Source organism: Lactuca serriola, chromosome 2, assembly GCF_051521515.1.
Source record: "Lactuca serriola cultivar US96UC23 chromosome 2, Lser_US96UC23_V15, whole genome shotgun sequence".
Taxonomy (NCBI): domain Eukaryota; kingdom Viridiplantae; phylum Streptophyta; class Magnoliopsida; order Asterales; family Asteraceae; genus Lactuca; species Lactuca serriola.
Window position 1 is genome coordinate 160004528 of NC_136409.1, and position 16782 is coordinate 160021309.

Below are 16782 nucleotides of genomic sequence, written 5' to 3' on the forward strand. Positions count from 1 at the left end.
TATATATTAAAGATGATTATGATTTTTTTTTTAATTTTTATATATAAGAATTTGGTTAATTTTGGCATGATTTTAAAATATCATTGAAATTATTATGTTTTTGTATATCATATCAAACTACTTTTTTATCTTTGTATAGTAACAATAAAATTTATTAATTTACACAACAAATATAGATATTTCAAATTTTGTAATATTATTATACCTTACAAAATACAACTCCCTCCAAAATAAATTTTTGCCAGTAATTTCATCCATAATTTCAACAAATTTAAATTTGTATTTTCTTTATATAAATTTTTTTAATGATCCTGATTTTTTTTTCTCCAAAAGTATATCAAACATTTACATTTTAGATAATGCTACCCTATTATAATTATTATTTTCCAAAAGTATATCCGTTTAATGAAGAATTTGATATAATAAAGGAAGTGAATGTTAATTAAAATGAGATATATATTCCATAATTATTACATGAGTTTATTAAAAAAATCAATATCAAGGTGTAAACATTAAATATTTTTAAAGTGAAATTTTAGAATACATACAAACGATGATGTTGTACAATGAAATATAAAATTGAATAGACTAAAAAAAAAACACTATTAAAGCAGTCAATCTTGAATAACATAGTTATGAAAATTATAAAGTAAGATAAAAATTATAAGATATTAGGAGATTTGTAAAAAGTACATTTAATAAAAGCGTTACGGTTATTAGAAAAAATAAGACCGTTAAGATTAGTGAAAATACAATATATAAACTAAATTATCACAATAGTAATGAAATTTTATTATTTGATATTTCATATAATTGAAAGATATATCAAATTACATTGACCCATTGATTGTCATTCATTTATAATTTTCCACAGTTGGATCAACGATGAATCAAACTATGATGTCATCCTAAAAAAAATCATATGCCTTTTCTTTTGAAAAATTAGTACGCCATTTTGTTATGCCTAACAGCAACCACCGTCGAACCACAACTAATATGTCTTTCTTTATGCTTCGTCCTAATCAATTCACAAGATTCAGTTTTCTCAAAAACCCTAATCCACATTAAAATTTCAAACCCTCGATTAATCATCAATTGATTAATCAGGAAGCAAATCATCTCCGATTGTTTTGGTTTTCAATTTTTTAGGTCTTCGATTGTTTTTGTTACTTTCCATGGTGGATTAGAGAATTCATGTCTCACATGAAATGCTTGATTAGGTATTTTGATGTTCTCTCTCCTTCGTTATCTACCTTAATCTTTTACCCGCTCCATCTCTCTCGCTTTCAAATCCTAGGTATGTTCCTATTTTTCATTTTTTTATCTAGGGTTTTTATTGATTCTGAGTGGTTTTCAGATTGTACAATGAGGAAATATTGATTGATTTTCCTTCCCCTTCTTCTACTTTTCTTTTTGTTTTTTAGATACTTAGATTGAAGTACCGATTATCATCAAGATCGATAGAGCTTGAGGATATTGGACACCAAGAACAAAGTGAAACAAGAAGAAGATTGCATGGGCTAAGAATGACTGGTATGTTGGAGTATTATTGACATTTTCGATTTCCAACATGTTTGATTTGTCTTTCATTTTCATTTTTGATTATTTACTTATTTATTTTGTTTTTTTATTGTTTTTATTAGAGCCTCAACATATATGGTTTGGAGCTTAAATATTAACTTCGTTGATTTAGAAGATTTCACAACGGAGTCTCAAGCAAGGAAGCAATTAGTCCATAAGTCCTTTATCATACTATTCCATCAAGTTATCACCAACCAACGCCATCCACATCTCCACAGATCAATCAACAAACGATTGCCAACATTTTCCTGAAGTTGACCATTACGCGCTCTGTTTTCTTTTCTACATAATACCTTTATTATTACTCCATAAATTTGACAAAATTTGGTGTTTCTCTATATCTAATGACCACCACCAACAAGTGTTAAAGAATTAAAATAAAAAAATGAAAAAGTTCTAAAATTACGAGAAGTGTCTTATAACAAAATAAAATATAAAATAAAATGAATTCTTTATAAAGAAGAAAAAGAAATACGAAACCTATTATAAATAAAAAAAAAATCATATAAAATAACCATTAATATTTATTAAGTCCTCATTATTAATTGGATATTTTAAACGTTACAATATAAATAAACAATTAATAGAAATTAACTATTATAAACTATAAATATGAGAGGGTAAATGGTTAATATTGACACGAATTGGTAGACGTAGAGTCCTAATTCGCAAAATTTGACCAACTATTTCTCTATTTTCTCTATTTTAAATGCATGTTCTATTATTAATAAAAACATATGACAACAAACATTTCTAAAAAAACTAACGTCATGTTACTTCTTTATGTTCTTCTTACAAATGCATATCGACCTAAAAATAATTATGTTCCTCTTTTATCAAATACATATTGATCCAAAAATATTTATCTTTGGTTAATCTTTTTATGTGAAATTATCTGGTTTATCAAATTACCACTAAATGACTAAAGCCTAAAGTTTTCATATAAATTTGAGGTTTAAAATCAGTGTCTTTGACTTCATGTGAAAAACGATTAAAGAAAGATGTCAAAATCTCATAAAAATAGTTCTTAAACATTTTGGTGGTTTGTGGTTGCTGCTGTCATTTTTATTAAGAGATATTCAACAATTTTACAAAGAGTTTCTTCAACGATTATATATATTTAGACATTTCTTTATATTTTTTAGACATTTCAATATTACCAATAACACTAAGTCTGTTTATGTTACTTTATGTTTTTTTATTATTATGATTATTATTATTGTGCCAACTTTTTATACCTTGATATGTGTTTTTTATATGTTCTTCCGCGTTTTACGCGGGTTATAATCTAGTAATAACTAAGAAAGTAAACAATGTCATGGTTTGGAACAATGAAAAGGAAGAAAGTAAAAATGCAATAAGATAACAATAAACAAAACTTGTTCTAAGTATTATATATCATAGGATTAACAAAAGGGTTACAATATCATAGTGTTTAGCCTTTTGAAAAGGCAGATAATATCTAAAAGATTAACAAAATGGGCTATCAACATAATTTCCAATTTCTAGTACTATTCAAAAGGTTACACTGTGACAACTAAAAGACATGAAATAAAACCCCCTACTCTAAAACATGAGCTTTTTTCTATATTGGTGCTAGTTCCATACTTGTCAACCACATTCTTGGCTAGCTTATTCTTGGTGATTCTTTAGATGGCCTCCTTAACCTCCATAAGACCACGATCTGCATATGCATTCTCCAATTGCTCAAGGACTAGAAATTAGGTTTCATTTATAACCTCCACTAGAAATCGAGTTTCATCTATACCCTCCTCATCACTTTGAACTTCATCATCTTCATCTTGTCTTACCCAAGTATTTGGACCAATTTCTTTAGTATGAAAACCATAATCCTAATGACACATGATGAGAGTATGTAAACGGATAAAGACTTAACATGATGAGAGTCTATATATGGATAAACACTTACCATGGACATATCAAACTCCATAGGAATCTCTTTGATATTAAGGATTACAGAAAATTCGGTATGTGTTAAACCTAAACATTTCATTATTTCATCATCAGCGTAGTTGGGCTCCTTCAAATTTTGCAATTATATCTTTCACTTGGAATAAGAACATATTCTCTACACAATCTAGTACTTGTGTTTCCTACACCTTAACTTCATTGTTTTTCCATGTTGTTGTGATCATAAACCTTCATCCCTTTGACCACTTTGACATCCATCCATCTTACCCTCATCCCTAGCACCTCTTCACATCTGACCTCTACCCTTAGCACCTCTTCTTAGGCCCTATGACCTCCCCTTGTCTAGTAACTACAGTTGGATCCAACTTAGGTCTCTGTCTTTTTTTAGGGTTTGGTTTTGGGGCAACTATTGGATTTTTACATGAAACCTTGTTATGACCCTTATGTTGGCAATTTGTACATTGGATTCTTCTAGACCTTCCTATATGGTAGTACTTGTCATTATTTTCAAAAATATGCATTCTTCTCTTGATACTTGGTCGACTTGGCATCCTTCTAGCTATTAGGGGAGTGGTTTGGTATATGGAGTAGCTACTCGTAAATTACTTCCATTCATATGTTGCAAGTTCCTAGAGTAGGTATCTTTACACCTCTTCTTACTAAACCAAAGGCTAATAAACTTAGTCGGATCTTTATGAGTGTAATAGATATTAGTTTGTGCATGAACACAAGGTATCCACAGATGACCCACAACTTACATGAACACGCATGTAACCCCAAATCCACACAATAAAGTTCATAGCCATTCCTAGTTCCATAAGCATCCATCTTTGGGGAAAATAATCCAATTCCTGCAGATTAGTATGTAAAACAAATTTAGTAAGATAAACTCAGCCTTTAAAAGGAAAAGGGATAAAAAGTGCATACCTCATATCTTCACCAAAATTTCTCATCTTTTTAATATCAGCAGGGCATACATCACCTTCCCATCTACCAACCTTTTAAAGCATTCTAAAAAACTTATCCATCATGTATAATTTGATTTCTTCAAGCATAGTTATGAGTGGTTTCTTCCTAGCCTCCAAGATGATGAAATTGAACATTCAACAATGCCATCTTCCACTGCCTCACAAGCTATTCCACTACCAAAATAAGTCATGCACAATGTAATGGGGTTCCTTTAATTCAGATGTTCGTAAGCAATTCAATATACCTTCCTGAAATTGGAATATATGTGTTTAGCACATTGCATGTGCTCCACATAAGGAAGGATATCATTTGTTGATTCAAGTAGACCATATAATTAGGATATACAACATTAAGAAAGTATAACCAAATTGCATAAGCAAGTGTAATCAAGTCTTTCAAAATTGGGATATGATACAAAGGAAATTAACCCCTAAACCATCTTTGTCCTTAGACTATGGCCTGTTTACATGGTGTCGTCTTCAAAATCAAAACCATAATCATCCTCATTCTCGACCTCCGCATCATGGATGTAAGCATCAGATGCTCCACAAAGTGTGTTCATGACTGTTGCCCCAGAAGGCGGTCTATTTTTGAATTTGTTTTTCTCTCCAACGTCTATGTTCGTGATACTCAATTTCTCATCTTGGTCTGCACCAACAAAATTAGTGCCTCAAGCATCAATGTTTAGCTTCATTACAAGGAAGGAGCTCTATAAAAACACTCTTCAAACATGGATCGTTTGGGTCCTCACTTAAGCTCTCAATGAATGAAAATGTTGACCATAGAAACCCTAACTTTAAGAGGGTATGTGTAAATGAAGGGCCATGTCAACGATTGTAACCAGTTATGTAAGTGGTAACGGGGTGTTGGAGACAATATGCAAACAAAAGCCAATACCTAGGCTTAATCGTTAAAAAAAATCATGAGTGACTATTCAAGTTAATAGAACCAAAGTTCAGTGACTTTTCCTAACATAAAAAGCCAAAAGCTCTAAAAAAATACTACTTGAACTAGCTTTTGGAGGAATTAAAATTTCATACACAAAGTCATATCACAATATGAAAAGCAGGTGGAAAAGATGTAGAGGGCTTGTAAATAAGTAAGAACTAATACAAACATTAATTACAAGCTACAGAAGTACAGATTTAAAAATGAAAAAGACAAGTATGTATGCCCAAAGCCAAAATTGAGTAGCTACTTTTCAATTCCCTTCCTCTCGTCAAACTTTAAAAATATATATTAAAAAAAAAAAACAACATAAACTATCAAAACATCCATCAAACATCTAACTCGGACACTTTGTTCTCATAGCTTTCATCTTTTTCTTTTCCCCTGGTTGAAACAGCCCCTGAACATTGAGATTTGAGCTTCTATTCACACTTAATTGAGCGGTAGATGTGGCGAACAAAGAAAAGGGCGGCACGGAAACCGATCATGCCGAGCATGAGAAAGAAGCCGTAACAAATGCAAGCCATGTAACCGAAGAAGAAAGAGGTCTGCATGAATCCAGACATGTCTGATCTTTCATAGTAGTAATACAAGCAATACCCGTATATGAAAACACCCGTTGACCCTCCACATAGGAAAGACCTGAAAATAAAATAATAATTCAAAAATAAATTATATTGAAAAAAGTACAGATTCGAAAGGTAAAAAAAAGAGTAAACTACACAAATGGTCCCTATGGTTTAGGGTAATTTGCACGTTTAGTCCCTAACTTACTTTTTTAACTCGGAAGGTCCCTAATGTTTGTTTTTGTTACGCGTTTTGTCCCTATTTTACCTAAAAATTCTATTTTGCACTTGTTTTTTTAATATATTTAAATAAACACAACACCAACCTCATCCCACTCACCTTACCTTACCTACCCCACCATTTTTTTCTCTTTAAATAATAGTATTTTTACGTAAGATAAGGACCAAGCGTGTAACAAAAACAAATAGTAGGGACCAATGGCGTAAAAAAAACAAACAGTAGGGACTTTCCGAGTTAAAACACTAAGTTAGGGACCAAACGCGCAAATTACCCCAAACCATAGGGACCATTCGTGTAATTTACTCTAAAAACAACAAGACATACCTCCACCACCATTCATGATCCTCAGCAGCAAGTTGGAAGTATGTCAAAGCAACAGTGATGAAGGCAGTGACAATCAAGAGAATGATGAAAACAATAAATAAGATGCTGTAAATGGTGTAAATCCTGTGGCCCCACACACTGGCGAAGATGTAGTAAAGCTCAATGTAGATAGCACTGAAAGGGAGAAAGCCAGCCATGGCCATTTGAGGGATGGTTTTTCTGTACCATGGGAGAGGTGGAATCTCTCTGGGATACTTTGTGGTGCGAACAGGAGCTTGGAACTCAGCTTTGCTGTTTTTTCCAGCAATGCCCCCGAGAACAAGTAATGGTGATGTCACCAAACTCCATATTAAAACAATCACTACAATTGTCCCAAAGGGTAGTGCAGCTGTGGCTGTGTATGCGATTGCAACCGTGTTTAGGAAGCAGAAGGTTAGAAAGAGGGGCCCACAGAAGAGGCATCCGGTTAACAGTAGGTTTCTCACCTGTATATCAAAATTGAAAAGATCTTATTAGTATGTTTTTAGAAATGATGCTGATATTGAATATTATTGTTACTAATATGTTTTTGTTTTTATGTAGAAAGTGACATGTTTTTTGATTTGTTATATGAGATAATTAAAGTTGATGATTTCACATGTTTAGACTTTCGGATTTTTTTCACAAACTAGTTAAATGTAGCTTTTTAGTTATTGTAGTTTTTAGTTAACAAAACTTTTAGATAACATAAGGGAGAACTCCATAAAAGTCCTTATGTTTTGGCCTCAAAACCGATTTAGTCCTTGTATGTTTTTTTTTTATTCAATTATGTCCCACAAACAAGGAATTATATTCAACTTGACCCTTTTACCCAGTCAACAGGTAATCCAACGTTCAAAAATTACACTTTCGGCCAAGATTTTAAATTTTATTACAAATTTGTCCAAAATTTACACTTTTGGCCAAGATTTCAAAATTTTGTTACGATTTCATCCTAAATTTAGTTTTTTACATATTTTTTTCAAATAAAAATTCGAATATGTTTTTTTTGTTGTATAATATCATATTTATACAAAAAAAAACATATTTTTCACAGAAAAACATTATTTTTTTATATATTTAAAAAAAAAAACATTTTTATATGCAAAATACGTATTTACAAAAACATTATTTTATTTTAAATACCTATTTATAAAAACGTAGTTATGTGAAAATGCATGAAATACACTTATGTAAAATATGTTATTATACCCCTATATACCTTTAAAAACTTTTATAAAATAGGTATTTCCTTAAAAAATTATATAGAAAAAAGAAGGTTTTTTATGTGAAAAATATGTTTTTTTTTTGTAAAAATATGATTTCATACAACAAACAAAGTATATTTGAATTTTTTTTTTTTTTTTGAAAAAAAAATGTAAAAAACTTAATTTAGGATGAAATCATAACAAAATTATGAAATCTTGGCCAAAAAGAGTAAATTTTGGACCAAACTTGTAATAAAATTTAAAATTTGGGCCAAAAGTGTAACTTTTGAAAGTGGGATGACCTGTTGACCGGGTAAAAGGGTCAAATTGAATACAATTCCCTGTTTTTGGGACTTAATTGGATAAAAAAAAACATATAAGGACTAAATCGATTATGAGGCCAAAATATAAGAACTTTTATGAAGTGCTTATGTATATGTGTTGCTGATGTGGCAAGTATTTAGGACTCTAAATGAGGTCAAACATTGTGGATGCTTAATAAAATGTAAAGAGAATATGAAAGCAATAATCCTTATAATTTGTAGAGTAACATTACATATCTACATACCCAGTTTGTTCCTTCTAATTGGTGATAGAAGGAGGCTGCAGTGTAGCCTGCAATCCCAGAAGTAAGAGCATATATAACAACCAATGCAGTGAACAGAGCTCCTCTATTATATGGATAAAACACACCAACAAGTGCCAATCCAAAGATAAAAAGTGCACTGAATAAAATCAACAAGTCAAAGTAAACACAATTCAGAAACTAATCCATTGAACATGAAAAGTATTCAAGGGCTAAATGCAAGATTCAAGAAATCAAGCATCCTACTTTCAATTTACTTGCAACAATTGCTGAAATGAAAGTAAATTACCAAATTACCATTTCTCGCATTTATCCTATAATTCAAAAATATTCTACTTACAGAGAAAATAGCTGGGTCCCAGAACCAAGGGCAGCAGCAAACAAAGACTTGTACTTTGGATACCTAAACACATCACCATGAATGTACTTCCACCCAGTCTCCTCTTGATCATCAGCTGCCTCTTCATCATGAGCATACCTTTTTTCAAAAATAAACAAAGGGTAAAAAAGGAATTGTAAATGTGTACATAAAATAAATGATTTCATTTCTTACTTAACAAAGTCGTTCTTGAGGACACGCATAAGAATGGTGGCAAGAAAACCGGTTAAGAGAAGAACAGTGACACATGAGTTGATAATTGAAAACCAGTGAATCTCCAAATGATGTGGTTGGGAAGAAGATTGAGAGTATTTCTCCATTCTATTCTCAAAAGGAATATTTGTTTCTTTCCATCTGACTGTATACATAAACTCCACCTCAACTTCTTTGTCTTCAGTGAGATCCACCACAGCATTAGGATCAGCTTTCGCGTTTATTTCTATGACACGATCTTTGTTGTAGAGGATCTCAAAGTGAAGATGTTTAAAAAGGTAAAATCTTTCCTCGCTAGGGTCATTTTTGTCTTTTTCAACTTTCCCTAGAAAGCCCCAGAAAGGCAAGTCATCATAGTACATTTGGAAATAATAGTCCTTGGCAACAGCACTTCGGAATTTTAATACTTCCTGTTTTGTTAGTTTTTTTCTGCAAACAGTTTCTGACTCTTTTTCAACCATAAATGGAAGCTTATAAGGGGCACTGACTAATCTGTCTCCATTCAGTACTTCACCAAGAGCTTCTGGCTTCTCCTTTAAATGATCTGTAATCATCATTTTCATCAATGAGGAATTACAGATTCAAGAAATAAAATAATGAAAGGTAATATGTAATAAGATAACAAGTATACACACCTGGTAAACAGAAGGGTAGATCAAAAAAGCGGTATGTTTCACTGTAGAAGAAATCAGACATATAAAATGAGTGTATAAGAAGGCATGTAAGTATATATGCTGTAAACTATGAGTTTAAGGTTCTTAAATTTTAAAGAGTGTATAAATATGAAGAAACAAAATGCACTTCAAAGAACATATACAGATTCGAAGCATGATGTAGGCAACGGTTCCTCATTACTGAAAAGCCTATCTAGATGGAAGAGCATGATAAGCTTTCTAAGGACTTTAGGAATATTTTTTAGTTAAGATCTCAAAAAGTTACATAATCATCAACACAAAAGAACTGAAGTAAATTTCTTGTGTAAGCATGATATTCCCATTTTTTGTAGTACTTCATAATCTTTTACTAGCCAATTGAATGTCTTTTAAACCTGATTTAGGTTTCATAAATGATTGACATTATAAACTACATAATCTGTTCAAACTTCAAACTCAGGTCTTTATGTTTGGGTTGGTGACATAAAAGATCTATATACGTGTGTATAACAAATTATATGGTGAGGTACAATTAGCAACTGGAAACTAATCAGTAAAAAGAGCTCCTTTATTTAGGATGTGGGAGCATTTAAGTCCAAACCTTTAGTGCTTCCGATCTTATACCATCATTCTTTTCATAACCTTCTGTTCAACATAGACTCATCCAGTTTCGCTCAAACAAATTTCAAATGATCATTTGAAGTTCTAGACTTCTAGTCCCACAGACATGAATTGTATCTCAATTTAGGTATACACTTTATCCATATTAAAAGCTGCACATAATTGGGCAGCTTTCTTGCTATGCCGACGGAAGTTACAGAGTCACCACATCCGATCGATACTTACAACTACAGAAACATAAAACCCTAAATAACATAACTGAAGCTGAGATCCAACAAATAACAAAACAGATCCACTAAACTGTAGCAAAAGCATGAAAACGGAAGAAATGGAGTAGAGAACAAGCATCATGATGCACAAGATCAAACGCATGAAACAGCGATCTAGTCAAAGAATCCATAAGAGATACCTAGGGTTATGGAAGGGGCCGACTTTGTTGGCGTATATGGGAACTTCCTCTTTTTCTTTGTACTTGTGATCGGCACCTGAACGAACTTCTTGGATGCGAAAAACCAGCAGTAACGCCACCACTAACCACCGGATCACGGCCATTTTCTTCAGCATCTTTGGTGTCTGCTACAGATAAAATGTGTGTAAAATAGATGTAATTCACTTTGTAGACTCCATCGAAGTTTGTTGAGGGCTTTCCGGGCATTTCACCCCGATAGGAAACGATGACTTCTCACGTTTTTTGGGTCCCACGATATAAAAAAAGAAAAATGGAAAACGAAAAGAGAATGAGCTTAGCAAGTCCTAAAACGGCAAATCGGGCAACATTCACGTTTAGGGGTATGGATCTTTGTACTGAATGGGTTAAACCCGCTTAAATTTAACAAGTAACACTAAAAGAAAAAAAAAATACAATTATTTTTTTTTTGGAAAATGATTTAAACACAACAAATTTTTTTCATACATAACAATTGATATTTTAAAATATTATATTCTACAATTTTATAATGCATAAATTGTTATGTATAAATTGTTATGTATGACAAAAAACTATTATATACGAATCATTTAACATTTTTTATACAGTAAAATCTAACATAATATGACAACCCCTACAAAATCAATGAGTTTGCGTAACAGATTTCAACATGTTTATGTAAACGGGTTAACATGTTTAGGATGAAATAAGTTGAATCAGATTACGAAAACGAAAACTCAAAAAGTCTAAAAGTTTTTCAAACTTTCAAAATAACATAATTGTACTCCTCTTCACCACCTACCAACTTTTTTCATTTTGCTTTGTAAACTTATTATGAATTTTGTCATACCACCTCCCAACCCAATGTTTTATTTTTTCCTTCCTCGTCGTCTCCTACTTTCCAACTTGTAAGATGTTTCAACCCGACATGACATAATATATTTACAAGGTCTAAACTTTAACCGAAAATTAATACGAAATCGACACGGAAATAAACGACTTGACACGACACGATAATTAAACCGATTGGGTTAGGGTCAAACTCTCTCAACCAATTTAATGTGTTGACACGACACGACATGTTTGTCGTTTCTAATCTTTGGCCTGAATACAAAAAATATCATTGATTTTTCTTTGTACAAAATATATCATTAATTTGTGTTGTATGTACATATTTCACCAATTTATTTTTTACAGTGTATATATTATACCATAGGCAACTTAATACAAAAGGTTTATCAGGTATTTTTCATAATTAAAATTTTTGAATGAGTGATGTAGAAATTATGTGTGGCTATTACATCCATCTCCCCCGATTAAACGACTTTACCCTAATAAAATGACAGGAAACACTCTTAAACAAAACACGTAGTGGAAGTTAGGTTTTCCTGACAAAAATTGGGCAACATAACAACTGCGTTTTGACCAAAACCAGATTTCAACCAATGTGAAATCAACCAAATATAAAGCAATTTTAACATATATAAACAAAGCAAATATTATACCGAACAAATATAACATTTCTTTTTATGTTCCTTCTATTATATATATATATATATATATATATATATATATATATATATATATATATATATATATATATAGGAGTAGGATCAAATAAGAACACCAAAAAGGTTGAGAACGCGAGAACAAAGTATATTCATTTGTGATTTTATGTATTCATTTTGTGGAGCTATGATAAATTATTACACCTTTAATTTCAATTGATGAGAAAAAGCATATTCATGTTGATTGTGCGTAAAAATTTATCATTTCTCCACAAATGAATAAATGGAATCACAAATGAATATACTTGTTCTCGCGTTCTCAACATTTTAGGTGTTCTAGTCATTTGATCATTTCCTTATATATATATATATATATATATATATATATATATATATATATATATATATATATATATACTATCATCGTTTTATATCGTGAACCATATAATATTATAATACGTTTATATCGTGGAATTTATATATACATATATTATAACAATATTATGTTATAAACATAAAAATATCAGTGTTGTAAAAATCCGGACTAGGTTCCGATTAATCTCTAGGCGCTACTTGACCGATTAGAAGACGTCTAGTGATTAATCCCTACATACATAATGAGTGAAGTTGTAGAAAACGACGAAATTTTAACATTTTGAAGAAACTTTATCTTAATAGAAACTATTTGATGAATGATTAGTGTTGTATTAATCATATCAACGTATTTTGTTAGCATATTCGTGGCATTTACAATCTTTTGTTATGTTATTAGTATATTTTATTTTTTAAATTCAAAAAAATTGTAATTAATGGTACCCGATAAATCCCCCGATTAATCCCCGCCTTATTGATTAATCCCTTAACCCTTGTCCACCGATTAGCTAATGTCTAGCGTTTTTTACAACCTTGAAAACTATATGTATACTATAATCATTTTATGTAACAAAACATAAATATGGATATATATAACATCTTTTGTGTAACAATATATATATATATATATATATATATATATATATATATATATTTGTGTATTTTCATAAACATATATGTTAATTTCATGTATAAAATACATACATACCTATAATGTCTTACTCCAAAGGTAGCGTTTCACTTTTTTGTGTTCAAGACTTACCATTCTCGGGTATAGAAGAGCAAGGTCGTTAAACCTAGTTGTGTAAGCTTTAATGTCTGGCCCATTCATTTTCAAGTTCCATAACTCATGTTCCAAATTTTGCACCTTATCCCGAGGACATTACTCTTCTACCAAAAGTACTTTCATATCATCCCACGTCATGGAGTTTGCAGCAACCACGCCCATTGTTTTCACATGGTCGTTCCACCATGTACGAGTTGCATCCATTAAGGTAAAAGCAGCAAATTGAACTTTGATGCCTTCAAAACAATAGCTTATTTCGAAAACACCTTCCATTTTCTCTATCCACATGGTCAGACCCACCAATCCTTCGTTTCCATAAAAGTTTCTCGGATTACAATTCATGAAGTTATTGAATGAACAAGTTCTTCGGGGCTCTCTGTGATCTACGTTAGAACTGTTGCCATGGCCATTTCTAAATCTATTGTTTCCTCCTACGGGTGTTCCACCATGAAAATTATTATGTTTGCCAATGCATTGTAAGGCGTTACACTAAAGCCACCATGGTTTGGCATAATGAGTCACCATCGAGTCAACGCCATGGTTCGATATAATAAAGCTACCATGGTCCTACATCATTAAGTGTCACCATCGACCCAACATCATGGTTTGACATAATAAAACCACCATGGTATGGCATCATTAAGTGTCACCATCGGCTCAACGCCATGGTTCGACATAATAAAGCCACCATGGCTCATCACCATGGTTTGGCATAACGAGTCACCATCGGTTCAGCGCCATGGTTCGACGTAATAAAGACACCATGGTCTTACATCATTAAGTGTCACCATAGGTCGAAGCCATGGTTCGACCTATAAAGCCACTATGGATCATCACCATGGTTTAGCATAACGAGTCACCATCGGCTCAGCATCATGGTTCAACATAATAAAGCCACCATGCTTTAGCACTCTAAAACATGTGTTCCAGATTGGTTAAGACTTTTTTCTTCAAGGAATAAAGATGGAGTTTTGAAGAAAACTTTGTGCCATGACATGGTGCATGGATGCCCATGACGTGGCCATGTTAGAAAGGAACACACGTTTTATGGAGCCACCATGGCATGATATAAGACTGCTACAACGTGACAGATGTTCAAGCTCAAGCCCATGTATTTTTAGGGTTTGTCTCATATTTAAGCATCTTAACCCCATTCTAGTTCATCTTCTTCAACCTCCATCCCTTCATTTCGAAACCCTAGCTTCTCTTCCATGGAAATGAGCTTGGTGGCTTGATCTTGAGGTTAATGTCTTATTTTGGTGAAACTTGAAGAAGAAAGAAGTTCATCTTTGTGCAACGAAGCAATGAGCAAGCTTGGATCCAACATCTTCTCCACATTTATGAGTTGTACCAGCCATAAAGGATCCCATGAAAATTTTCTATGATAATGAAGGAGAGTGTGCCTTAACCAAGGAACCAAAGAGATCATGGTAGATCAAGACATATCGACAGAAAATACCACTTCATCAGACATCGGGTAGAAGAAGGACTCCTCGTCGTCAAGAGGGTATCCTTTGAAGAGAATCCTGCAGATCCCTTCACAAAGGGTCTGAGTAGGATTAAGCACGTTCAACATGCAAGGAGCATTGACCGGAAGGGTGATATTAGTTCTAGTGATTAGATAGACCTTTAGAAACTTGTAACAATGTAAATGTAATTGACATTTGATGATTAAATAATGGAGATTTGTTTAAAAGTATTGTTTACTGTCTCTTGTCAATTGTTTATTTTATGTTTCACTTTTGCATGTTTTACTTCCGAATAATTGGATTATTCAAAACATCCACAGTCGATCATACTTTGGAAGTAAGTAATGAAGTAAGACTGTCATTAATTGGCTTGTAGATTGTCTAAGTGTTTAGACATATCAATGGTTTGTTGCAACGTACATGAATACTTTTGAAATGGGGATTTGAGTATTGGATTAATGCCACGCTCATTGAATTACTTCATGGAATTTATCACAGGTAATTATGAGACGATAATATCATATAGTATTTAAACCGAGATATATGAGTTGTTGTTTACAAGTTGGTTGTGCATTGATAATGCGTAAACGCATCAGTAACTTGATGTTAAAAAACATATTGTCGTGTGCGATTTAATGAGTAAATGGTACAAGCATATAGGTCAAAGTTTATATGTTCCTTTTATACCAAGGGGTAAAAGCGATATCTTGGGCCCCTCTATGGTTTTGTGTTGACTTATGTGTCGGGCCCGGTCAAGACTGAATTGATGTGTTCAATTAAGTTTGTTGTCAAATAAATCAGAAATTAGGAAACAAATTGTTAGACAATGAGAATGATTTTGTTCCATATCTTTGTCCACATGATATCTTGCAAAACAGATGATTATATGATCCCTTATCTTAAGGACTTGTAACTAACTAGGTCAGAGTTCGACAACGGCTTTTGAGAGCTACGAATGCTAGTCAAATTTTGGAGTCATACTTGCAATTATAGTTATTAGACATATCCAAGTGGGAGACTGTTAGATTAGGTGTCTAAGACCATAACTATAATTGGTATGTACTTGATTTGATGGTAGCATGATCTTTTTCGGTTGCCTTCACACTGGCAACTAGACAGGATAACTATTGGAGAGAGAGAGAGAGGCTGAGTTTATTATTTGGAATAATAAATTGGTGCATAAAAATAATTTATTAATATATTATAAGAATAATATATTAATTAGAAATTATATTATTAATTAGTATTTAATCAGAAAATAATTTGGAATTAATTTCATGATTAAAGGAATTGAATAAAAGTGTAGGGACTGTTTTGTAATTATTTGATAGTTGTGGTTTTGGGCCATTAGATCACCCTTATTAGGGAGGGACGAAAATCCCTAGAAGGTTCTAGAGATTTTTGTCCAAGCCTTAAGATAAGGGAGTCCATGGACTTGCTTAGGCTCTAAGCTAAGGGATTAGGGTTTCTATCTCAAAATCCTAGCTAGCCTCAAGTATAAATAAAGTCCTTGGCCTCTTGAATTCGGGCACCTCATTGAAACCCTAAAATAGCCGAAATTTTGAGCAAGTGACTCCTCTTTCCTCTCTCTCATTTTCACCCTCTTGCCCTAGTGTGTTTGTGAGTCATTAGAGGTACTACGCTTGTGGTAGTTGTTCTCAAAAGCAAGGATCGTCAAGAATTGGTTGTTATTACTATATAACAACAAATGTATGTGTTCTAATCTTTCTTATGTAGATTTCGAAATATTAGATGCATATTAGGGTTTTCTATTTTGTGTTCAATGCTTGTATGTCTAATAGAGAAAACGTAGATCCAATATAGGGTTACATGCACACTTAGGATTGTTTGTATAAACTCATCAATAGGAGCTACTCTTATGTGGGCTATTTGCTCCTGTCAGAATAAGCAACTATTTAGACATAAGAAGCCTTTGAGGGCGGTCTTATGAGATTTTATAGTTTCTCAATCGTTTTTCTG

General features: G+C 32.3%; 1 protein-coding gene across 1 annotated transcript; it reads right to left on the reverse strand.

Annotated features, from left to right (window-relative positions):
* Positions 1-5552: 5552 nt before the first annotated feature.
* LOC145087176 (transmembrane 9 superfamily member 2-like) lies at positions 5553-10871 on the reverse strand. Its single transcript, XM_079025089.1, has 7 exons — positions 10649-10871; positions 9601-9641; positions 8927-9509; positions 8714-8851; positions 8356-8512; positions 6562-7046; positions 5553-6072 (listed from the first exon to the last, which is right to left on the reverse strand). Exons 1-7 carry the CDS (start codon positions 10801-10803, stop codon positions 5853-5855), a joined length of 1779 nt encoding a protein of 592 aa, XP_078881215.1. The 5' UTR covers positions 10804-10871; the 3' UTR covers positions 5553-5852.
* Between the last annotated feature and the right edge of the window lie 5911 nt (positions 10872-16782).